At 36.4% G+C, this 26,640-nt stretch overlaps 1 protein-coding gene across 1 annotated transcript in view; it reads right to left on the reverse strand.

Moving 5' to 3' along the window:
- The window catches only part of KIFAP3 (kinesin associated protein 3), a 201,980-nt gene that overhangs the window by 76,578 nt on the left and 98,762 nt on the right, over window positions 1–26,640 (reverse strand). Inside the window, exons 11-13 of the mRNA XM_027868293.1 lie at window positions 12,556–12,656; window positions 3,437–3,545; window positions 2,872–2,984 (exon numbers count right to left, since the gene is read on the reverse strand). Of these exons, the coding sequence (XP_027724094.1) occupies window positions 2,872–2,984; window positions 3,437–3,545; window positions 12,556–12,656 (323 nt within the window). The remainder of the gene's footprint in view (window positions 1–2,871; window positions 2,985–3,436; window positions 3,546–12,555; window positions 12,657–26,640) is intronic.

The following is a 26,640-nucleotide window of genomic DNA, read 5'->3' on the forward strand; positions in this document are numbered from 1 at the left end:
GGGAGCTTTCCATCTGATTTGCAGCTAAAACCTTCCCTATGTGCTGCCTCCCCTATTAAAATGCAAGCTCTTTGAGAGCACAACTCACTTATTTTTCTACTTGAAACCCCGGCACTTAGCACAGTGCTTTGCCTGTAACACTTAATGTTTCATTTATTGATTGTTTTTTGTTTGATCTAAGTCTGAAAGGGCACATTAAGGCCTCAAACAAATATTGTTTTGTTGTCTATTCCTCCCTGTTGTTCAATTCATTTTTCCTTAAGATATTTAGATTTTATGTTATTTGGTGCATATATATATGTATAAACATATGCGCACACACACACAAACACACACACACACACACACACATATATGTATATATAAGTTAACAGTTCATTATTTATGGTACCATTAAGGACACTGCAGTTTTTATGCTTATCTCTTTTTATTTTAAAGATATTTTATTGACATCTTTTGCTCTATGTAACATGCCTCCTTAAAAAAATTTACAAACATTTATTTTCTCTCCTTCCATTCCCTGGGCCTGCTGAAAAATTTAAAAAAAGAAGGAAAAGAAAACCCTCATAACAATTTGCATTGTCCAGCAAAACAAATTTTCACATTGCCTATTTTCTCAAATGTATGTCTCACACTGATCTTAAATCCATCACCTTTCTAACTGGAGGTGAGTAGTGTGATTTATTTTTGGTCCTTTGAGATCATGGTTTACCATGGCAATGATAAGTATTCCAAAGTCTTTCAAAATGGTTTTTCTTTATAATGTTATCATTGTATAATTGTTTTCTGAGTTCTGCTCACTTCATTCTGCATCAGTTTATAGATATTCTCAGTAAATTATCCATTTTCTCATATCTTATGGCACATTAATATTCTACTTGCTTATCTTAAAAGGGAGGTAATTTTTAAAAACCACTTTAAAAAAAACCGTTGCCTTGTCTGAGATTATGACTATCACTGTTTTGGCTTCCCCTGAAACTCATCTCCTGATGTTAGTTCCTCATCTTAACGCTTGTGTTAATAGCTTTATATCTGGGACCAACATGCTTAGTCCTTTTAAGCCTGTGCAGAGTATATCAGTGTGCTCAGAGGATATAATTTCCATATGGAAGAGTTAAGATGAGGAGCTAAAGTAGTTACAAACAAAATAAATAATTTTCTCAGGGGGAAGGAATGATAGGTGATTAATCCCAGTCACACTTAGAATATGACTACATACTAGTAAGCATGTTTTTCCTTCCATCAGATCCTATTACAATATTTCCTCTCTTGGCCAGCTAACCCACTCCTTTTAAAAAGGAAAAAAAGATGGCAAAAGGGGGTAGTATTATCACTAATAATCTAATGGTCTGATTTTCCATTTTTACCTTTCTGTCCCAGGCCTTAGTTGTTTTATCTTTCCCTTTATTTCTCCCCTTTTAATTCCCCCTTTATAATCCAACTTCCTTGGGTAAGGTTTATTTTGTTTGTGAGTATTTCTTCCCTACTTCTACCCTCTATCTCCACCTGTTGCTCTATTGATATTAATGCACTCAAGTCTGTACATATATCAATGCGGTGGGGAAACAGGGCACAGTATATAAATATATGTGTGTGTATTCTCCTTTCCTTCTCCTTGTTCTGATAAGAGGGAAACTGCTGAACTTACTGCTTCACCACTCTCGTCTTTATGTCTATATATTCTTTTTAATTATGAAAGTGAATTTATCAAGCATTTACTATGTCAAGCACTATGCTGGGTGCAGAAGATACAAACACAAAAGAAAAAAATAGTTCTTGCCCCTCAAGAAGTTTACATTCATTAAAAAAGATTATTTTATTAATATCCTTTGTTTTTACACTGCCATATTTCTTCCCTGGATCTCTCCAGAAAACCATCCCTTACAACAATGAATTTTTTTTTAAAGAAGGGAAAAAAATTCAGTGAATCCAATCAACACAATAAAAAAATTATCATATCATATTATATCATAGGCAGCATTCTACATCTGTGGACTGTACTTCCTCTCCCCACAAAGGAGTTTGGGGAGGTGTGTTCTCATGTCTCTTCTTTGGGGACAAAATTGTTCTTTCTAATTTCAAAATACTCAGTTTAGATTATTTGTTGTGGCTGTTCTTTCTATTTATATTGCTGTAGTCATTGTGTATATTGTTTTCCTGGCCCTGTTTACTTCATTTTGCATCAGTTCAAATAAATCTTTCTATGATTCTCTGTATTCATCATGTAATGAGAATTATCATAGGCTGCAACGCCTAATAAATGAGCAATTACACAGGAGAAATGGTATAAAAGATTATCCCAGAGAAATAAATGATAAGGAAAAAAGACAGACTAGTAAAGGATAACTGATGTTCTTATCATTAGCTCCATCAGTATCCATGCAGTGTTAAGTGAGTGCAAACAGTGCCCCAGGAAAGTTGGATGGACTTACTAAGGTATACTTATGGGAGAGTTTGGACAAAAGTTATATTGTACGGGTGTGGAGGGAATATCCACAACAATGACATCAAAGATGATGATGATAATACTATCTTGCATTCATATAGAATCTTAAGGTTTAAAAGCACTTTACATACATAATCTCATTTGATCCTAATAAAAACTCTGTAAGGTAGGTGATATTACAACTCTCATTTTACTGATAAGGAAACAGGCTCAGAGAGGTAGAGGGACTTGTCCAGAGTCACACAGTCAATCAGTGTCTAAGGCAAGATATGAAGCCAGTTCTTTCTGACATCAAGTGTAAAACTCTATCCACAACTTGGTGCTGCCTCTCCAATACACTGAGATCCTAGTAGAATAAAATGTTTTCTATCTATATAGGACAGAACTTGACACAAGTTAACCCATAATAAAGTATATGTGCTTACAATAAACAAATTTTTAGTTGGTCCATCATGCTGTGAAATGTTCCTAATCATCTTCATCAACAGTGGATCCTTGAATTTTAGAGCCCTCTTCATAAGCATCTTCAGTCCATTTCCTATAGATAAAAAATACTAAGTATGCCAAATACAATTCAAGTTTAACTTTAGTGCAAGAAAATTAAGGAAAAAAAACTCTCTCAATACCAGTTTATTAACAAATAAGTGATTAAAAGAGAAGCAAACATGAAAAAAAGTTTCTTTCCAGAAAATATATAAATTAACCAGTATTAATTTTGGAGAACCCAAGAGAGACACAAATTCACCTTAATGTTCAATGTTACCACTCAAGAACAAGAACATACTATGTTTCCATCTATAATACAAGAGCATTTTAGGACTTCATATTAGTAGTGTCTAATACCTGCAGAGACTAAAGTCAAATAAGACGGCTCTTGAATGATTTGCAGTGGTGTCTGTCCATCATATAACCTATACCTTAATGTCTTGCCAATTGCCTGATTGTATCCTATGTTCAAAGATAAGCAGTAAGAAACTCAAGATCACTGACCTTCACAAATAAGCTGTACGTTCCTCTTGTTAGCAGCAAGGTTGATGCAGAAGGAGATGAGCTCTAGGTCAATTCGTTCATCAGAGCACTCAAAGAGCATTTTCATTAGCTAGCAATAAACACACACACATGCACACCACAAGTTATATCATCAGAACACTTGAAAACTCAAAAACAAAAGAATGACAACAAATTTTAACTATGCACACTGTATTTTATATTATACACTCTGCGGCAATGACAAAAACCTCGTAATCAAGAAATAAACACATAATGAAAAATTAATCCAATGCATGAAACTGGCCAATGGCATTACTGTCTTCTTTTGGGAACTGATAGGTTAATACAAAAAAAAATGGTCAGAATGTCTGATGACTAACTAAACATTTAAGGCAGGTACTCAAGCTAGCCATGTCTCATTCCTCTCCAGGCTGCACTCTGGACTTTCTTCACCATGCCCCTGACCTAACTACACTGATTTCCCACCCTCATCCTAAACCCAATTTTGTGTGTTGTCTTTTCCCATCAGAATGTCCTTGAGGGTATGGACTGTATGGGTTTTTTTTGCTTCTATTTATATTCCCAGAATTTAGCACAGTGTCTGGCACATAGTAAGTGCTTTATAAATGATTACTGAGTGACTGATTGAATAAATATTTACTAAACTCTTGATGCAATGGGCCTAGGACTGTACCAGGTGCTATGGGAAATATAAAGTGAGTATGAACATATTTTGTATGACTGGCTTACGCTATGACTGAAGAGACAAAACCTTATGCACAAGAAATAACTATGATGCAAGGAGATGATGTACAACACAACTAAATTATACATATATGTATTATAGATACACACACATATCTTTATACATGTACATATTATTGTATAGATTGCAAGAACAAAAGGTGTTCAGAAAAGAGTAAAACGTGGGTTGTGGAGTACTTTTACAAAGGTTTCATGAAAGAGATGAACAAAGGATAATTGCTACCAGTAAGTATGATGTATTTGAACATTCCTTTTAAAGGTCATAATAGCTTTTGGTAGAATAGATTTTTTTTAATCAGGGTTAAGTGACTTGCCCAGGGACATACAGCTATTAAGTGTCAAGTGTCTGAGGCCGGATTTGAACTCAGGTCCTCCTGACTCCAAGGCCAGAGCTCTTATCTACTGCGTCACCTAGCTGCCCCTAGAACAGGTATTTTAAAAACATAGGGAAGATCTTTTAATTTTTATGACTGTCATCAAAAATTATTTCCTAAATACTCTTATACTGACTTATCAGTTGCCACTGAAGATGCTGAATGACATTCAGAATCCAAAAAATTCTCAACTGGCTGGACTGATAAATTAAATCTAGTAAGATGGAATTTAATAGAGACAAAATTTTCTATTTAGGTTAAAAAATCAACTTCTTAAGCATAGGACTGGGAAAGCATATTTAGACAATAGCAGATATGAAAATGATCTAGGGAGTTTGTATTAGAAATTTAGAGCTAGAAGGAACCATAGAGATTCTTAAAGTCTAATGCCTTTCAGAATGATAAAAGATTTTACTGATGAGGCCCAAGTGCTCTTTCCCTTATAAATAATTACTTTTGTGGACTGTAAGATTACCATGGTTGAGCAGTATGTCACGATAGCCCAAAAAACTAATGTAATGTAATGTTCTTACTCATGTGGTGGTTAACAAACTGGAAAATGTTACACAACTGTGCTGACTGGGTCCACTACAAATTCATGCTGTCTAATCACAATGGGGCCTTAATTGTGGCAAGGCAATTCTTTTCCTCCTCCTTAATTTATTTTTTTGGCCTACTCTCCACAGTGGCTATTCCAAACTTTCTAATTGAAGCAGATGTGTAATGCAGTAGAACAATGTACTTGGCAGTTAGGAAGACCAGAGTTCAAATCCTGCCTCAGACACTTAACTAGCTAGCTAGCTAGCTAGCTACATGATTCTGGGCAAGCGATTTTCCTTCTCAGTTTCATAAAATGAAGGAGTTAGACTCAATGGCCTCCAAGATTTCTTCCAGTTCTAAATCTATGATCCTATGATTCTCCTCCCCTTCTCTTCATCTCATAAAGCCTCAACATCATCCCCCCATCCTCTCTTCCTTCACATCATTCTCTTAAGAGTGGCCCTTTTTTCTCCTTGCCCAGGACAACCCTTGATCCCATTCCTTCTTGCCTTTTCTATCATGCTGCCTCTATGATCACCCACCCTCCTTCTCTTCCTAATCTTTAATCTTTTCCACTCTACTAGTTCTTCTGTGGTGCCTATAAACACCTCGAAATCTTCTCAATCCAAAACAAACAAAACCTCTCACCAAATCCCACTAGTTATTATCCTACATCTCTCCTCCCTTTTTTAGATAAATTCCTAGAAAAAGTTATCTAAGGTCATTGTCTCCACTTCCTCTCATCTCACTCATTTCTCAAACCTATGCAATCTGGTTTCCAATGTCATCACATTATTGCAACTATTTTCTCTAAAGTCAATCTAATCTCTCAACTAACAAATCTGCTGACCTTTTCCCAGTTCCCATTCTCCTTGACATCTCTGAAGCATTTCACAATGTTAATCATCCTTCTGGATACTCTCTTCTCTCTAATATTTATTTCATGGCATTTCTCTCTCCTGGTTCTCCTACCTGCTTAAGCCCTTCCCCTTAGTCTACTCTGCTGTATCATCATCTATATCACACCCACTAACTGCGGGTGACCCACAAAAATCTGTTCTAAGCCCTCATCTTTTTTTTCTCTATACTCTCTGGATAAACTAATTGGCTCCCATAGGGTTAATTATCACGTCTATGAAGATGACTCCTACAGCTATACATCAAGGCCTAAACTCTTTCTCCAAAGCTCATGTTGCACCATGCACTGCCTATCAGACATTTTAAACTTTATGTACCAACGACATCTTAAATGCACACGTCCGAAAAGAACTCATTCACTTTTCTCCCCAAACTAGCTTCTCTTTTGAACGTCCCTGTTATTGTTGTGGGCTGCACAATAATTTGGGTTGTCTTCTGGTCACCCAGGTTTACAAGCCTGATGTCATCCTTGACTCTTCCATTCTCACTCAGCCCACATATTCACTCAGTTGTCAAATTTTATCATTTCTAATGCTAAAATATTTCTTTCTTGTCTCCACTCATATAATCACAAACCTAATTCAAAGCTTTATCATCTCTCATCTAGACTGTGTCACTTTTGTGTCTTTGTATCTCTACATTTAGTATAGTGACTGGTATACAGAAGGGGCTTAATAAATGCTTGTTGATTAATTATTGATCTCCTGTCCTAAGATGTTGAATTAGAAGAAAGAGAAAATAAAACAAAATCTTTGGTAAGTAAAAAATGAAAACCCCTACTGAAACGGAAGCAATTTTAAAAGTTATTTTATACTTAGAAAGGACTAAACAAACTATGAATTGGCTTTAGAGAAGAAATAACATAGAATTTAAAGGAGGTAGATCCTAAATCATCCATGAAATAAAGATGATATTTTAAAAGCAGGTGAATTTGGTAAATTTATGATTTATGACTTGGAAGTACTTCTGTGCTATTGCAGTAAGGCAGGTGAATGGTTTAAAACATGTGCAGATACTCTATCATGCCACTTCCCTAAAGGGATCCTTTTAACCTCTATGTTACTGATACTTGAATCTTTCGAATAACACCAGGAGCAACTAAAACCTAAGATGACTATATAAATAAAAAGATACTGTTATCAATTATTAAATCTATATTCACTAGATGTGTCTTGTAGCAGATTTCATTTGCTATACATATATCAACTGTCTAACATAGTAACAATCCAAAGTAACTGCAAACTAAGTCATAATGTTCTAATTAATGTAATTCATATTTATTTTACTTGGGGTTTTCACATTCCAGTCTAAAACCTATTATAGATATCTTTCAAACCTTTACTGCTTTAAGATTAAAAAAAACAATTGGTTGATCTCTAACATGCCTTATAGAATTATTCATGTCACAAACAAGAATTAACTAATCTGTAATTCCATAAAATTAACACTACCCTGATTTATGAGGTCAAAGGAGATGATAATTTAGGTGATGAAGTTATTACCTGTCAGCAATTCTCACATTAAACTCTTAAAACTTATTTGGTTTCTAATTATTTCTATACCTTTTTTCATAAGTCAAATTATGTTTTTTTTAATCTTAGCAATTCTCTCACAAAATCAAGGGATATTAAAACTTAAAATGAATAGAATACATTCTGATACAGAATTAGTTCTTTATAATAAGAAAAAGAAACTCACTTCAATTCCAATTAAATGTATTCAAATTTTAAAACAACAGTTTAATATGACCTCCACGTGTACCATTATACTTATATTTAATTTGATTGCTACCCGTGGCACTTCAAAAGTGAGTATAATTGCTGCCAACTAGGAAATATTAAAATTAAATTTGTTATGCTTTAACTATGTCCATTGTCATCTTTTACTGATTTAACAGGAAGGCACTAAAAGGTCTACAGCCTGTGCAATGAAGAGGCAGTAGTGTTCAATCAGACAAGTCCCATATTGAGTATCAGATACCACAGACCCAGGACTGAAATCACTGTGTCTAGACTCTCTGGCACCTGACTTCACTTATTTACCAGTGACCAGAGGCCAACCCCCACCGCTCGCTGTATTCACACACACCTCTGCACACATCTCCCCCGCCCCTCCCCTCCAACCCCCTGCCCAAACATCTTTGAATGATTATGCCAGAACTTTGCATGCCTCAGGAATCTCTCCTGACTGGCTACTCCCTAACTCTGCTGTTTGAAGTGATGCTCTGGTTTCTGAACTTCGGCAGATAATGGCAGGCAGGAGCAAAGGGTGCTGTCAGAAAGGACGTTTACCAGTATTCAGCTAAAAAGGAGCATGTAGATCAAAGAGGGGCCCAATAGGACAACTGTGGTGGAAAACATGTGGGTAGCTATGGAGATCCTAGCATACTGTTCTGTGGTAAAATATTAAATAACACCATGACATCATTACCTAACCATGTACTTTGATTGGTCATTCCATTACTAATAAATACTTTTTATAAGCATCTGGATGGCATTTGCACCTATTTAAACAAAACATGCATTTTAGAGGTCTAAATAACAATGAACTGTTAATACCTATTTTTAACTGTTACTAGAATACAACCATTAACTCCTGACTTCCACAAGGATACTTACCTGAGATAATCCACCCATCAAGACTATTAAAAAGCAAAAGAATCTATGACCTGACTAAAATGGACCAGCACAAAGGTCAAGTAGAGATAAAGACAGCACATCAGAAATAATCTGACACAGGGAAGGTAATATAATTGTGAGTGTAGTGTGTGTATGAGCAACAGTGGTCAAAATCACTGCCTCTAGATATTCAGTTCTTTATAACAATGAATCTTACATTTGTAAGATTTATCCATTCATTCAATGACCATTTACTAAATGAGTACCATGTCCAAACCACTGTGCTTGGCAGAGGGGGAAATAGCTCCCCTGCCTATTTATTTAACAACAGAGGGGAAAAAAAACAGTTTTAAATTGGAAAATGAATGAAGCCTAAAATAAAGAGATAGCAAGATGTCCTTAACTATCTTTGCCAATTTATTTGTTATTTAGGAAAACATTCATACTGATTTCCTGTTTTATTATTGTTATGACCTATTTATGCTTCCTACCTATATATATATGTGTCCCTTGTTTCTTACCTAAAACTGCTGGGTACAATTTCAAAGAGAACAAACATTCTATTAAACCCTATGAAATTCCAAACATCAGATATGGCTTTAATAAGTGAGTTAACTGTTTGTGGTCACAGACCAGTTTAAAGCTTTACTAGCACTGTAAACATTGCTTTGAACAGCCAGTGTCTGCTGCTCTGAATAGAATGTTAGTTACAGCTCAGTGAATGATTAGTGAAGTCAGAGGAATCATAGATCTAACTGAAATTTCCATGGTTCTTTTATATTGCAATAAATTTGGCACTGGGTAGTTATAAACCATGTCAACATTTCCCTTAAGTGTGCCATAATTGAGCCCTGAAGTGAAGTTGTAGGTGGGCATCATTGCAGTAAGAAACATAGTCTACTGTATACATTTCTCAGGAAACTGCCTCCTTCCTATTAGCAAAACCAAGGAGAAGGATGTTTACGATAGACTTTGGTAATATAACTTTGCTGTTCCCATAAAAACTCAATGTTCAAAAAGAAAAAAATTCTTGGCCTTTTGGAAAAGTTTGAGGAAATTTTAATCAAGAAACACAAAACATAAATGTTCTGAAAACTTTCGATGGTAAATTCCCATTACAGTCATGTTTGATCTTAGAACATTTGTCAAGAAAGCACAAGAGGTGGTAAAGTTCTTAAAAAGATAAGAAGCACTCTCTCTCTCTCTCTCTCTCCCCCTCCATATATATGTGTGTGTATATATATATATATATATATATACACACATACACATATATATACACACAAGAATATATACATGTGTGTATATACATATATGTGTATATATGTGTGTGTGTATATATACATATATATACATATACATATATATGTATGAGGCTTTGAACTCCAGGATCAATATTAACAATATCTCAAAAGATACACTAACACAGTAGTTTTAACATGTTCATATTTCTACATTCTTTTCCTTTTTAATAAAATTTCATGTTTGAATCTTTGGTTAGGCCTATAATTCTGAAAAAGGGGTTATAATTTATAAAGTCAGAAAGAGAATTTGCTATCCCTATCTACTTTGCATTTCTCTTTTATTGACCCTAATTATGCTGTGACTTTAGGCTGTATAAGACCTGTCAATCTAGATGAGGGCATTATTCTGGGTTGGCTGGTTTCCAGCTCATATCCTGTAGTTCATGAAGTCTGGGCACAAAACAGGATTAGAAAAGAAGCCCCCTTTGAAACTGCAAAGCAGAGGCCTTCAGGACACTTGGAGCAGGAGGGCAGTAAATCACCTGGAATCCCCCTTTGACAGGGCTACTCTTTTATTGAAAACTTGTTTTGACAAGGGGCTTGATGACACAGAGCACTGGCCATAAGCTGACACACAGCATTTTGATGAAAACGTCTGTCTGTTAAGATTTGTTGCATATTCTTTTGAAAGAGATCTATTTTCCACAAACAGCTATAATTAGGTTGCGTCTTGGAATAAAGGCCTAATGGTTTGTGAAATTTTCAGTTGTGTTCACCTTTTTTTTTTAACTTCCTGCAGGTGTAGCTTTAGTTCACTGATAGGAAACACAATTACATTAAAACTTAATTTGGATGAGAAGGGTACTTGTTTAAATTAGTGAAAAGACAACATTTTTTAAAAGTTTATTTCTTTCAAGGGCTTGCTATGTAGTAACTCCAATTAAACTAACAGAATATCTGGTAAAAATTTGTAGGAAACTTAAGAAGGATTTTATTAACATATCACCTGAGAGTGGAAAGAGTTCTAGGTTTAGATAAAACCGGGTTCTAATCTATTTTGCTCTACTACTTAGTAGGACATCAAATCTTGCCAAAATAAATCATGTCCTTCAGAACACAGCCAAACGAAGCTACTATTTAATGCAAAATAAAAATTTTGCTTCACTCCATCAATAATAGCCAGAATATTTTTGGTAGAACATGGAGAAGAAGGCCCCAGGATGAGAAGGTATGATAGATTGAAAACTGTACCACTGGAGAACCTAAGTTCCATGAAGGTAGGAACTATTTAACTTTTGTCTTTATCCCTAGCTCTTGGTAGAATGCATTGTACATATTAAGTACTTAATAAATGTAGATTGATTTACTGATGGAGAGATGAGATCATGGACTGTCTTTATGACTGTTTGACAATTCCTGAAGCACTGTCAAGATGCCCATAGAAAACCTAGGACCTGACTACTGACCCAAGATCGTTAAGTGTCACCGAAGGTCAGAGTTGGAAACCTTAATTCCACAGCTACTTATTATAGGATATAGAGCCAGAAAGGGCTTTAGAAGACATTCAGTCAGCCAGGATCAAGGACTGGACATCTGCTCTGTTGCCCCTCCTGTGCCACAATGGCTGACCACACTCCTGACCCATGCCCCTTCCCCACCATGATGGAGGAGAAAACTCAAAATTGGTATAAATCTTGGAAAAAACTGATCTGGTCATGGGTGAGAGTACCTCAACATTATCACTGGGTAGAGAGAGCAAGGACTAGTCCTCAGTCCTACCACTGGTGTGCCAAATCCTTTGGCCTTCCTACCTTTTCTAAGCACTACCCTCTGTTCCCTCACACCCATTCCCGTAAGCTTCATCCCTCTGGTTGCCCACTCTGCCATCCTTTCTCTTGCCCCCTCCCAGTGCAGTTGTAATCTGGTTTTGGAGTTAACAAAGCACTTCTTATGCCGGGCTTGTGCTTCTCTGCCCTAGAAATTACTTTGTATTTACTTATACGGACATATCGTTCCATTACCCACCAAGAGAATGTTAACTCCTTGAGGGTTAGGGCTGTTTTACTGTGTCTTCATATCCTCAATCTTAAAATAGTAGGTAGTATATCCTAAGTGCTTAATAAATGCTTGCTGACTTGGCTGGGTGACCTGAGATGAATAGGTAGGAAATCTTTCAGTCATTCTATACCACATACACACCAGCCCATCTCTTGCCTCCTCTGCAAGGGTAATCCCTTGAATCTCAAATGCATTTAGTCATCACCTCGACCACTTGGCACCCTTAACTTTGTTCCAGACAGCTCAGGCACTACCACCAATGGGGTCTTTGCTTTTCCTCTCATTTGTTCATATTCTCTTGCTTGAAGTCAGATAGCATTGTTTTCTATGTATTTTGAATTTACTTGTATATATAGGCATCCCAAGAGAATGGAGGCTCCTTGAGGACAGGTCACAACCATTTGTATCTTTGCATATACATAACTATTTAATAAATGTTTGTTGAACTGAAACGATTCATTTAAGTATCAAAGTATAAAAGAAGTATATAAAGCATATATAAAAATATAAAGAAGAAAAGAGGATTGGCAAGGAAGGTGCAGGGGAAGAAAAGTAAGAAAAACAGACATCTTACAAATTTTTCTTAAAAAAGAAATACCTACCTGTGGTATACAATCAGTATATGCAAACATTGACTTAAATCGGTCATCCATGCTTATGTGGTAGAGAACACACATTGCTATTTGCTTGTAATTTTCATTTCCTGAAATGACAAATCACATATGATGACATTTTTAGTAAATGATCCACAAATACAAACATACAAAGAATGTGTTTAAATTCGTAAATGTTTACCCAATATTAACAATCTGACAAATTTTAAATTCTCTACTTTAATTATTTTCAAATGACAATCAGAAGGCTTGAATCACATTCAAGCTATCTTTGAAAGACAGTAAGATCCTCAAAAGTGAAAGTGTTTTAATTGAAGTGAGTATCTGAAGAAAAGAACTTTCAGAAAAAAATAATAAAACCATAATTATGAACAGTTGCTACTTTCTTATAGTGTATAATATAAGGCCAGGACATTTTATAATTTTCCTTTACTGACTTCACCATTGTATGTGGCTAACAATATACAGACTAAGCAAATTCTTTCCTTCACTATTAGTATTAATATATAATATATTAATTTTAAAACTATATTTATCATATAGGAATAACTACAAAAAACAAAACACATTGTCCAATTAAATAACACCTTCCAAGTACAAAGGACACTGTATTTAGAGTCAGAAGAGCTGGATTTAAACCTAGCTCTGGAGTTCATTGCCTTTGGGCCAGTAACTAAACTTGTCTGAGCTTCAACTTCCTCATCTATAAAAATAAGGGGCTTGAATTAGAGGAGCTCTAAAATCTTCTTCCAACTCTAAATGTATAGAAAACTTTTACTTAAAAAACACCCCCTGAAGTCAGTGGCAAAGCTAGATGGATAGAACACTTTTCTAATAAAATATTTATTCTTAAGATCATTGTAGATTTTAAACGGAGCATGGGGCAGCAGATTTGGAGAAGTCCCTGTGTTTGTATCCTGGCTCTGCTCGGCAAGTCACATGATTATAGGATTATAGATTTACAGCTGAAAGGACCTAAAGAGTCACCTCACCTAACCCAATCATTTCACAGATGAAACCGAGGCCCAAAGAGAAGTGTCTTGCCCAGATCACACTGGTAGAGCTGATTTATTTAATCTATTTATTCCCTACTTTGTAAAATGAGAGGACTGAACTAGATATTCTCTAAACTTCTAACTCATTGTCTTCCTCTCCTCCTCAACTCCTGCCCTTAAAAAGGGGGACTTCAGTGTCCATACTGATGATGTCTCAAACTCTCAAACTTCCCAGTTCCTCACACAAGGATGGTCAGATCCTGGATCTTACCATTACCCATAAATGTTCTACTTCTTCAATCGAAACAACTGACCTCACTCTGAACATGACTCTCTCACTAGGCCTCACTGCTCCTAAATACATTCTTCACCCTCCTTCATGGAGACATCTTCTCACTCCGCCCATTTTGGCAATTCATCTCCTTACTGTCATCAATCTTTGAATGCTTCTCCCCACCCAGCCCAGCAAAAACTTCAGTTCTGGATTACTCCTACCATCCGACTCCTCAATTATAATTCATGTGTTGCTGACCAGAGCTGGAGGAAGTCACAAACTGCTCTCAGGTACATTACAAATTCATGTCATCCAAGTGAAACTGAGTCACATTGCAAGGCAAATCTCTTATTCCTCTTAAATTGATTCCCTATTTCACCCCCACAGAAACTATTCTGAACTTTTTCTTTTTTTCCTCAAAACTCCAACACTTTCCATCCTTCCCTTTCTCTTAGTTAAGGATCTTGCCTCTTAATTTACAGCCTCTTCTCCTCATCCAGCCCCTTGAGATTATCTCTCATTCTCCAATCCTGTTCCCCAGTCTGATAATGAGGTGGTCCTTGTTGCCAAGGTAAAACCTTTATATGTGACCTCAATCCCATCACTTTCCTTCTCCAGCCAGGTGTATCATTGACTATTTGCCTTTCTCTAATCTTCAATCTTTTCCTATCTACTATTTCCTTTACCACTGCCCTCAAGTAAGCAAGTATCTGTTTCATTCTTAAAAGACCTTCACTAAATCCTGCCATCTTTTTTAAAGTTATCATCCTGTAACTCTCTTCTCTTTCTTAGCCAAACTCCTGGGGGGCAAGGTGGCAACAGTTTACGTTCTTTGTTTCCACTTTCTCTCCTCTGTCATTCTTCAACCCTCCACAATCTGGCTTTCAACATTATCACTCAACTGGAAGAGCTCTTTTCAGTTACCACCAATTTTAATTGCCAAATCTAATTGTATTTTCTAAACTCTCATCGATCTTAACTTATCTGCTGCCTTTAATTCACTCTCTCCTCCAGAGCCATCTGGGTCCAGTGGCAAGAAATAGATCGGAACAACCGGAGATGGCCCCAGATGCAGTGGAAACCTTGGCCTTTTAAGTTAAGGTTTTTCCCAGGTCTCAGTTTGACTGAGGCAGTGATCATTCAGTGATTAAAGGTAGGTAAGAAATGAGGCAAAGAATGACCTCTTTTACCTAGTCCAAATATATTTATCTCAATCTGGGAGGGGAAGACCCTCAGGGTTTTTGGCCATAACAGAAACAATTGCTATTTACACTCAATCTAAGCCATCAGGGCCCAAACAACGACCAAGTGAGGCTTGGGCTGTGACTTATTGTTGATCAATCAACGAGAGCCAGAGTGATTTGAGTTTAAGGCATGGTCCTAAGAAAGAAATCTAGCCTGTAAACCCCAAGATATCTTGCAAGGTTGCAGTGATCAAAACTTATATTCCTTTAGGCAGAGCACCCATAGGTAAGGGTATATGATACCCTCTGTGGACAGAGAGAAAGAGGAAAGGAAAGGGAAAGAAAGGAAGGAGGGAAGGAAGGAGTTGGAGAGAGTGAGGCTGGTGACTTTACACAGCTTCCAGCTCACTTGCAAGTCATGACATCACCTTCCTGATGTCATGGTCCTCTTTGAGAATGAAGGACAAACAATGACCTGTGAGTAGTAATAGGTGCCCCACTGGGGACTCAATGGGCCAGTTCCAGTTGGGTAATGCAGCTTGCTCCCTTCCTCCTTCCTTCTTTCCTTCCTCCCTTCCTTCTTTTCCCTCTGTCCACAACGGGTATCATACCCTTATCTGCAGGTGCTCTGCCCAAAGGAATGTAAATTTTGCTCACTGAAACCTGGCAAGATATCTTGGGGTTTAGGGCTAGATTTCCTTCTTAAGGACCATGCCTTAAACCCAAATCATTCTGGCTCTCATTAATTGGTCAACAATAAGTCCCAGTCCATGCCTCAGTTGGTCACTGTTTAGACCCAGATGGTTCAGAGTGAATGTAAATAGCAATTATTTCTGTTTTGGTCAGAAACCCTGAGGGTCTTCCCCTTCCAGATTAATTTTTTTTCTGGACTTGGTAAAAGAGGCCATCATGTGCCTCATTTCTTAGCTAGCCTTAATCATTGAATGGGTATTACCTCAGTCAAACTGAGATCTTGGAAAGACCTTAACTTAAAAAGGCCAAGATTTCCGACTTGCATCCAGGACCATCTCCAGTTGTCTTGATCTACATCTTGCCACTGGATCCAGATGGCTCTAGAGGAGAAGGTGAGGTGACTGCACAGCCCTCCATCACCTAAATCCAATTCACTTGTAAGTTATGGCATCACCTTCTTGATGTCATGGTCCTCTCTGAGAACAAAGGACAAAAACAACAGCTGCCTCTGATACTGTTATTATGGTTTTTTTGTGACACTATGCTCTCCTGATTCACCATCTACTGTTTAAATGCTCCTCCTACATCTCCTTTGCTGGCTCATCATCCATATCCTGTCCTCTAGGGGTAAGTATTCTTCAAAGTTCTGTCTTTGGCCCTCTTTTCTTCTTTCTCTCTATTTTCTCAGGGACCTCATTAACTTCCATGAGTTTAATTATCATCTCTATGCAAATGATTCCCAGATCCATCCATCCATCTATGTATCTATCTATCATCTATTTGTCTGTCTATATCCAGTTTTCCCCTTGAGCTTTAGTTGTGCATCATCAATTACCAACTAAACATTTCAAAACTGGATGTTGTCCTGGAGACATATCAAACTCCACATGTTCAAAACAGAATTCTCCTTTCATCCCCATTCCCCTAAACCCACTCCTCTTCCAAATTTCTTTATTTCAGTTGAAGGCTCTCCTAAAGCCTCCATTTTGAGAAAGGGCCCAGACCAGCCAGCCTTCATTCTCCAGACTTCACCACCATGACTCAGTTGCTTTCTCCCTCTTCCCCTGAGACTTCATCTCCCACTGGTGAATTCCTCCCCAAAATCAATTTCAAGGAAGAGCTCAGACCAGTCTCCTTCATTTTCTGGATTTTAACCCCAGACCTCCTTAGGGATATCTCTCTCTCCTCCCCAATCCATCCCTGCCCCACTTTTTCAACTCCCTTTTAAGTGCTACCTTTCTCCATTAGAATGTTAAGCTCCCTGAAAGCAGGGATGTCTTTCTTTTTGCTTACATTTTTATCTCCAGTGATTAGCACTGTAAATGTTTAATAAATGCTTGTTGACTTGAAGGCATCACCATTCTTCCAGAGTAATAGATCACTATTATCTTTGACCCCTCCCTCACACATAAACAATTAATTATTGCTGTTTTTACTTAAACCTGACCCCTCCCTTACAATTACACAGCTAGTAGCCTTGTTCAGGCCTTCATCACACATCTTGTCTAGATTACTGCAATGGCCTAACTGGTCTTCCCTCCTCAAATCTTTCCTTTCTCCAGTTTATCCTACACACTGCTGCCAGAATGATTTTCCTTAAGCATATATCTGACCATACCTCTCCCTTACTCAATAAACTCCAATGGTTCCCTACTGACTCTAGGATAAAATATAAACTCCTCTGTTTAGTTTTTGAAGCCCTTTACAACCTGGCTCCAACTGTCTTTCCAGCTTCACTGTACAATCCTCCCCCACCTCTGGAAGCCTGTGATACATCCCAACTAGCTTCCTCTCTGATCCTCATGCATTTGTTGCATCTGCACCTTTAACCATCCTTCATTTGTGGAAGACACCTCCTCATGACTGCTCCACACAATTCCACTTCATGACAAAATCCGAGGATCACTTTCTATAAAAAGCCTTCTGACACTTCCCAAACTACTAGTGTCCTCCCTCCCAAACTACCTTGTGTTTAATTACGTATTTGTTTGTGTTTATCTCTTTATATTTATTCTCTATATAGTTATAGATATGACACTAAAATATAAATCTCTTGAGAGTATGGGTTTGTTTCATTCTCCTTGTACAGTGCACATGTTAAGTGCTTAATAAAGGCATACTGACTGATGATTCTTACTCTTGTTGATTAATGCTATTAACCTATAAATCACTGAGTATAATGGCAGGCAGGTGGTTTCCATGGACATAAAACAAAAACAAAAACAAACCAAAAAACATCTTTTATCTGGAAAAATGCCTTTATTTAGTGTGTTAACTTTTACCTCTAATTAACACAAAAATAGCCAAAATTATTGAGGTCTAAGATACATGTTTTATATTCTCCAATTCTTTTATGTATTTTACTCAGTTCAATTGGATTATTATGTTCTTTGATGGCTGGAAGTAAATCATACAGGCTCATATGCCTATAGTTCCTAACACAGGGCTGAACACATAGTACATATCTAATCAACACTTGCGTGATCTCAATTTTTTTTTGTTTTTGTTTTTGCTCTCTGCTGAGGCAATTGAGGTTAAGTGATTTGCCCGGGGTCACTCAGCTAGTAAGTGTCTGAGGCCGGATTTGAACTCTGGTCCTCCTGACTCCAAGGACAGAGCTCTATCCACTGCGCCCCTCATTTTTTTTAAACATTCAGTCAAGAGAGGATCTAAGACGAGTAGATAATAAGAAAGAGATGCTATGTTACACATTAAGACAAAATTAGGGCCCTGCTATCAGGCCCTGCCTCAGATTTGAGAAGTATTTTTAAGATTTTAGGGTTTCCTGCAAAACAAATTATAAATATATATATATATATATATATATATATATATATAGTACTTTGTAACTATAAAATGTTTATGTAAGTTAGAAACTAACATGGCAACCTACTTAATATCTTACATCATCCATGTCGGCAGACAGATGAGCCAGGCTCTGAGAGAATGGAGTCTACTCATTTTAGTTGTCTTTATGATTGATATTAAATACCACAGCCAAATTGATCATGGAGGTTTCTACTAAACAAACAAACAAAAAAAATAATTCCATTGGAATTCTTTGCCTTTCATTTTCCATTTAAGGACCTGGCCTTAACACAATGACTCAGTACTCCATATTCATTTGTGTGTCATTATATCTCAACAATATAATAGTAGATGCATTGAAATAAATTCTAAGTCAAATTACCAAGAAGAATTTTAGTATGTATCCTGACACCTCTCCCCTTTGTACAAGAGGGAACACATAATACAAAGTCATTTAATTTTTAGAATATGCTGAAATATAATTTTATTTCCACTCATCATAGAATTTTTGAATTGAAAGGAACTTTAGACAGTATGTAATCTATTAGTTTTATACATAGGAAACAACAGAGTGGCACGTAGGCCACTTCATATCTGTAATAGTATAAAATTCATCGGTATCTGTGACATAGTGGATAGAGAGCAAGCCTCAGAACTAGAAGGCCCTGGCTTCAAGTCTCTTGCCTTGGATGCATACTGGCTATGACTCAGGGCAAGTCACTTAAGCTCTCAGTGCTCCAGACATCTCTCTAACACTTTCAGTTGCAGAGAAGGTGCTGACCTTCACTAATAAAAGAAGTTTTCTCTTTTGTGAGCTCCCTCTTTCAATGAATTTACTGGTCTAGTCCCCCTCCCTACAAAATACATCACTCAAAAATAAAATATTTCTATATTGTACAGTGAAGATGACAGTTACTAAATAGGATACCATTAATAAGTAGCATTATATTCGTACAATCATTTTGTAGGTTATAAATAAAAACTATCTAAAAATGTGCTTGAGAGATTCTAGCCTTTCAGATCAGAACTCTAAGTATGTGCTTTACTGCCCATCCTAAAAGAGTAAATGTGAATATCTAAGTTCTAACAATATACATTCTTGTGCTGAGAAGGTATTTAATTTAGATCAGTGATAGCCAATATAAAATACATCTGGGTCATAACAAAAAAATAGAGAAAATAACTTTGTTATCAATCAATCAAAAAACATTTATGAAGCATTATTATACACCAGGCACCATGCTAGGTGCTGGGGATACAAAGATAAAAAATGAAATGGTCTTGACCTCAAGGAGTTTACATTCTATCAGGGAAGATAACATGTACACGAATAAGCATATTATATATATATATATATATGTAGGTGTATATATATACACATTTATGTATATATACACACACATATTTTTCTTGTATGTATGTGTATGTGTGTATGCGTACATATTTATATATGTAGAGTAAATACAAGGTAAATTAAGGGCACAGCAAGTTTGGGGATTAGGAAGAAGCAAAAGATAGTTCCTGCCCTCCAGGAGCTCACATTCTAATGGTGGAGACAATACTTAAAAAGAGGGGAGGGCAAATGGTATCTAGTGGCAGTGCTGTTGGATGAAAAATGAAGTGACAGCTAGTCTGGATGCCTCCCTTAAATGAAGGATCTGGAAGGAGCTCTCCACCGTCCACCTTCTACCCTTTCCAATCAAGAGGGAGAGAAGGGACCTAAGGGCAGGGGATACTGATGAGGTATGAGTTCCAGGGTTAATATGATCATAAAGGAAGATGAAGTTCCTAGGGGGCATGATGAAGTCCAGAGGTGACCAGCCAGGTGGAAAATGAAGAGCACAGTCATGGTAGACAGCCAGTGCAAAGATACAGAGAAGGAAGATGGAGTTTCATGTGAGGAGTCATGAAAATAAGGAAATAAAATTCAGTTTACACATTCAAAATGACAAGCACTCCTAATATCGTACTAAGAATGCATTCCTTTATGTTTAACTTTCTTTTCCAGAAATGCAGGAACTTTTGAATGCTTTCAATTTGGGGTCAAAAAACTAATTCTTAAACATGACTAGTTTAACACTGTAGATAAAATCCTATGCCTATCTAATATTTACCCAGCTTTATTATACTAAGTGATTTTCTATTTTCTAGTCATTACACTAAAAATGCTTTTAAAAAATAAGACGTGATTTAAAATCAACAGGACCTGCTGGGTTGTAATGGAGAAAAATAAGGAATCAATAATAATATAGCAGTTGGGAGTTTTAAGTATAAATGTTGCTCATTATAGTAAAAATCCACTAAAATTCAACAGAGGTATAGAAAGTAGAGATATAACAGTTCTATGTGCTAAGTAGCATATGTGTTGTTGGTAACAGTGAAAGAATTTTGGAAAAGGAGGTTCCAAAATAGGGAGTCATGACAGGTAGAAAGGGAGTCAACTGCTCAAATGGGTGAATGCTCCAGAATGGAGACTGCAATTGCAGTTCTTTAAAGGCAGAAGTGGGAAGAGGTGGTAAAAAGATTTGTAAGGGCAAGGTGAAGGAAATTTATTAAAGTAAAAGTTTTGGAGGAAAGAAACCCACAATTGCACTTTAGTATGATAATATGGGAAGTGTTCTACTGACTGACCCAGAAATCAGGATACCTGAGCTATTGTCCAGCTATTGTCTGACTATAACTACTTGGTGATCTTCAGTAAGTCATATGAGTCCTTTTGTTCCTAGTTACTCATTTATAATACGAGGTTTGAAGTAGATGACTTCTTAACTTTCAGTTCTAAAATTCTGTCGATAAAGTCTTAAAAATTGCACAGCAGATCACTATGCTTCTTGCTCAATAGACAACAGAAAACTTTAATACTATAATCAAATTTAGAATAAAATTACTAGACACATTAATGACATGAATGAAAGTAACAAAAATGATTAGTTCCTATAAATGGCTAATTTACATAACTTTTACATAAAGCCTCCCAACTTATAGTTTTTCTCAGTTATCTGATTCCTCTGATTAGCATGTTTTTTTAAAAATAAATTTTTACTTATATTTTATCTAAAAATTTAATTTCCCCTCCTCCAAACAGAAAGCCATCTCATATAACCAATAATTATATAAAAGAGAAAGAAGAAAAAGAGAAAAAAATCAGCAAAACTAATTAATAATAAAAATTCTGATAAAATATGTGGTTTCCCACACTTGTGGACTCCTTCACTCTTCCCCCCATAGGAGTGGGGGGAGGTATTTTCTCATGTCTCTTCTTTGGGACCAAACTTATTCTTTGTAATTTTACAACATTCATTTTTAAATGCTTTGGGGCTATTGTTATTTCCATTTACATTGTTGTCATCACTGTGTATATTATTTTCTTGACTCTGCTTACTTGACTTTGCATCAGTTTATGTTAAATCTCTTCATGCTTCTCTATTCATCGAATTTGTAGTTTCTTACAATAGTAATATTTCATTACATTCATGTACTGTAATTTGTTTGGCTATTCTCAACTGATGGAAATCTACTTTGCTTCTAGTTTCTTACTACCTCAAAAAAGTGTTACTATAAATATTTTGGTATATATGGATGGGGCAATGAGCATCAATGTTAACAGGATAGGACCCATAAGCAGATCAACTTTATATTCAGACTCAGCCACTAAAACAATGAAGGTTACATGAGTCAGGGTGGTAACTAAAGTAAATAACTTCTGTATTTTAACAGGTCAAGAGCTCCATGCCAAGGTGCCTCGTCTGGAAGTCCTTAAAAACTAATGGGTCCTCCATGCAAGATAAGTCAAATTATCTAGCTGTAAAAGATCTTAGACACTAGTGTACTATCCTTCATACAAGAGGCATGGGTTGACAGAAAATGCCTCCTTTTCTATTTAGAGTTTCATCCTATACCCAGAGAATCACAGAATCTCAAAATCAGGAAGGACGTCTGAGACCATCTATTCAAACCCAAAGAGGAATCCCCTCTATGACATCCATAACAATTAGCCTCCTTCTGAAGCTCTCTAGAATAAGGGAGAACTCACTATGCTCAAGAAAGCCCATGTCAGTTTAAGCAGCAGTTCTATGTGCTGCGAAGTTTTTCCTTCTTTAATATTTTAATGGATCTCTGCTATCAAATGAGATATCTGTAAAGTGCTTCACAAACCTTAAAGAGCTATCTTAAATACTACAATATGAATATTCCCTCAATAAGTGCAAATTGTAACCCCTCCATGTCTCCTAATCACCTGCAAATCTTGCCTATGCTCTCCCATAAATTCTCCAAAGGGGCATAACCTCGTTGGAGGAGGAGAGTCTTTAAGGCTGCATTCGGCTCTACGGAACAAAATATATTTAACAGAGAACAAAAAAGACAGTATGATCTTCCATTCTTAGCATTTTTCAGTTAGTTGTCCTGATATGGTCTTGCTCTTAAATGTTTTCTTGCCCCCTGGAAAGAGAGCAAGCATCTCAAGGCTCTGCCTCCAACTCAGCTCTCCAAGCTATGGAGTAAGCAGAGTCTAGCACTTCTGTCTCGCTTTAGGATCTCGGTTTTCCCCTAAAAGAAGTAGGAGCCTCATAGCTCTTTCTCTAGTTTCTAGTCCCACATTTTCTAGAATGAAAGAGGGTTGTCAAGAAAGGAAGCATGATGTGAAGGTAGAAGAAGAAAAGAAAAACATGGATGGTTTTTCCTGACAAATGTGGCCTCCACCATCAGATGTGGTAGATGACTAGGCTTACTTGGCAGAACAGCTTTTCTTTTTCTTTTTTTTTAAGTTCGTTTTAGATCTTTGATTTGTGTTCTGATATTTTTCTATGATACATCTCTATTTCTAGCCCTTATATACTCAGACTACTTTATGTGGTTTGGATGGCATGATCATTGCCTAGACCTCAAACAGTGCCATGGAAGCCTCCCTGTCCTTACTTTAAGCTCCAGTGTTATGTGGAGAGACTAGGGAGTATGGTAGAGGTTGCCCAAGTATCTAACAGAAGTATCTTGAAGGTTTCTAGGATTAACTGAATAATACAATTGACTGAATAAATGTGCTGTCTCTCTCCTCAATTGTTCATATAATGAGACCAGTCAGAGACAATGAAATTTGTAGTTTACACCATGGGGGAGGGGGGAAAGATGTTGCGAACAAGGGCTTCATAGACAAATGTTATAACCAGTATAGTATCCTGAACCCTAGCTTACTGATTCCAGACATTGCCAACAACTTAGTTATGTTATAGCTCTTTTCATTCTCAAATACCTAAATAAGTTTTCTAAATATGAACACAATATATATACCTAGTAAATTTCATCACAAAAATATACTTCTTTTGTCAGATGATTTCATCTAACAAAAGGACACAATTTAGGACAAGAAGGGAAGACATGACATGGGAAGGTTTCTGAAATTAGCCTGTATTTATTCCTCTAACAACAGCTGTGGATAGGGTATGGTCGTAGCTCTTTGGCAGTCAGCAAATTGTTATTTAAAGCCTGTTCTATTGCTTTTCATTCTACATAGTAATAAACAGTTTCTAAGAGAGATTAAATGATCAGAGTGAAGTTTAGAGTTTAATCCCTAATTATGAGCTAATCTTCTACATATCTTTGGACTAAAAAGGCCAAGCTTAGTTCTTAAAAGTACCATTTTAAGATGAAGAAACATTTATAACCTTACTAAACGGCTTTCTTAAGGAATAATGGGGGTTCATTTTTGTAAAACACCTTTGCACTAGGAGCCCCAACCTCTACCCAAATGGCTAGTATTCTCCTGTGAATAGCAGGTATTTCAAAAAGGCTCCCCCATGACTAGCAGACATCAATTATACCCCAACAGCAGCACACGCAAGTAAGGTTACGTTGCCAAAAGTCTGTACGTTGGCACAGCACCAAAGGTTAAATGAATTTCAAGCGACACAGTGAAAAGACTGACAGTTTTGAGAACTCGATCCTTAATGACTTCAGTTAGATTAGTCAAATCTACTCAAGGAGTGAAGGCAGGGTAAAAAATAATGTCCCAGTCATTATGGAATCCTTTGGTATTTGTGGTAATCAACATAAATTATGATGAACTCATTGGGTATTAAATGCAGAGGTCATAAGTACTTCGATAGGATTTCCACATGAATTTACCATTAATTAACTGAATCACTGTTTGAAAGTGTTACTGAATTATCTTAGCGCTTTCTGCAGCCATTTCAGACAATTTGGTCATTCCCAGATGAGGGCGGTTAATGCCTTAACAAAACCAATCATTAACCCTAGTAAATGATTTTGTGGGAATTATTGCTGTTATAAAATACATTCAAGAGTTTATAGAAACACTTTTTTTTTATTTTTAAAATAAATTTGCAGCTGCAGGTCAGCTGGAACAGCTGGAATGGAGAAGGAAAAAAAACAACTAAAGTCTCTGACCTGGGCTGCTTTTGCAATTGATTTTCTGCCAATTAAAAGGCAAAATACATACTGATTAGGTTCTGAATTAAAAATGTCTTCAATTTCTCCCCTTCCCCCAATCCAATCTTTGAAGTGATTAGTAAAGGGCCATTCAGCAACTAATTTTCTAAGACATTTTGGGATTTTGAGACCTGTATTCTCCATTTATAGCTCAGTCAAGTAAAAATATGAGTTCTGAACACCAAAACTCTAAACCAAATTTCCGCTTCTGCTGCAGGCCCAGCCCAAGACTCTGTGAAGAGAGTGAGAACACAAATTATGGGCCACATTATTAGCCAGATTCTCATTCTCCACACCCCATGTCTGCCTTCTAAATACAGGACTCCCTTTGAAGTCAACAAAGACTTCAAATCCAGATGAGAGTAGTGTGGCAATATGACTACATCTGTATCAAAATGGGGCAGTACTAAAGTAATAGTACTGTTGGGCTAATCAAAACTGGAACATCTATCTAGTGCAATATTTTCAGAAAACAGGTGTTGTTATGTTGAATATGGATATATGTATGTATATATACATACATTTCAAAACTATTTAAATGTCATAATGAATATCACTAGATCAGAGGTTCTTAATCTGGGTTACACAGACCCCAAAGGAGTTTGAATATGAATGGGAAAATTACATTATTTTATGAATTTAAAAAAATTTTAAATTATTAAAAAAATTAATTTAATTTAAAAACCTTATTCTGGTTTCACCAGACTACCAAAGTGGTCCAGGACATAAAGGAGGGTTAAGAACCCTTGAACTGCATAAAATAGGGCTTCTTCTTTTGTAAGATTAGCAAGACAAGTTCAATCTTCACTGTTTTTTTTAAACAAACTATAAACACATGCTAAATTGATGTATTTAACTCGATTAAATTCCACAAACACTTATTAAGTGTCATCTACTTGGATTTCTTCACTATGCAATAATTAGTTTCAAACTAGTTGCTGTGTCTTAGCTTAATAAAGCACATATGAAACTGAATACAAAAATCAGATGCTTTTTATTTTGCAGGCAATTCGGCCTGGAACCAGGAAGCAAACTCTGAGTTCAAATTTGGCCTTATTAATTTATTAGCTGTATAACCTTGGGCAAGTCACTGAGCTGCTGTTTGCCTCAATTTCCTCAAATGTAAAATGGGGATAATAACAGCACTTATCTTGTGGGGTTGTTGTGAGGATCAAATGAGATCTTTGTTTAAAAAAAAAAAAAAGGTGCTTGGCATAGTACCTGGCACACAGTACCTGGCATATGGAAATGCTTATTCCCATCCCTTGCCCCCTTTCTGTTTAAGCTTCTATTGGTATAAGCCAATGGGGTTGTCTGAGCTCTATCACATAGAAGATATAAATATCTATCCTTTGGGATAGGTAATACATCTATGCTATGAAAGAGCCAAGAAAAATTATCAGTTAAAATTACATGAATAAGCTAAAGAATTTGTAGGTCAATGATAAATATGAAAAATGTTGGCTTTACAGGTAATTTTGATTAGATGATTGATGTAATGATGTATTCAGTGTGTCCAATTATTTCACTTAAAACCAAAAAGTTACTAAACTTGTAAACTTATCAAGGGGATGTTAGACACATTAAAAATGTAAACTAAATGTGCATTTGTGTGAAATTCAATAATTTATGTTTTACTATGTACAACTGCCACACTTTGCCATGATGTTATTTT

Source organism: Vombatus ursinus, unplaced genomic scaffold (assembly GCF_900497805.2).
Source record: "Vombatus ursinus unplaced genomic scaffold, bare-nosed wombat genome assembly UNPS02014789.1, whole genome shotgun sequence".
Classification (NCBI taxonomy): domain Eukaryota; kingdom Metazoa; phylum Chordata; class Mammalia; order Diprotodontia; family Vombatidae; genus Vombatus; species Vombatus ursinus.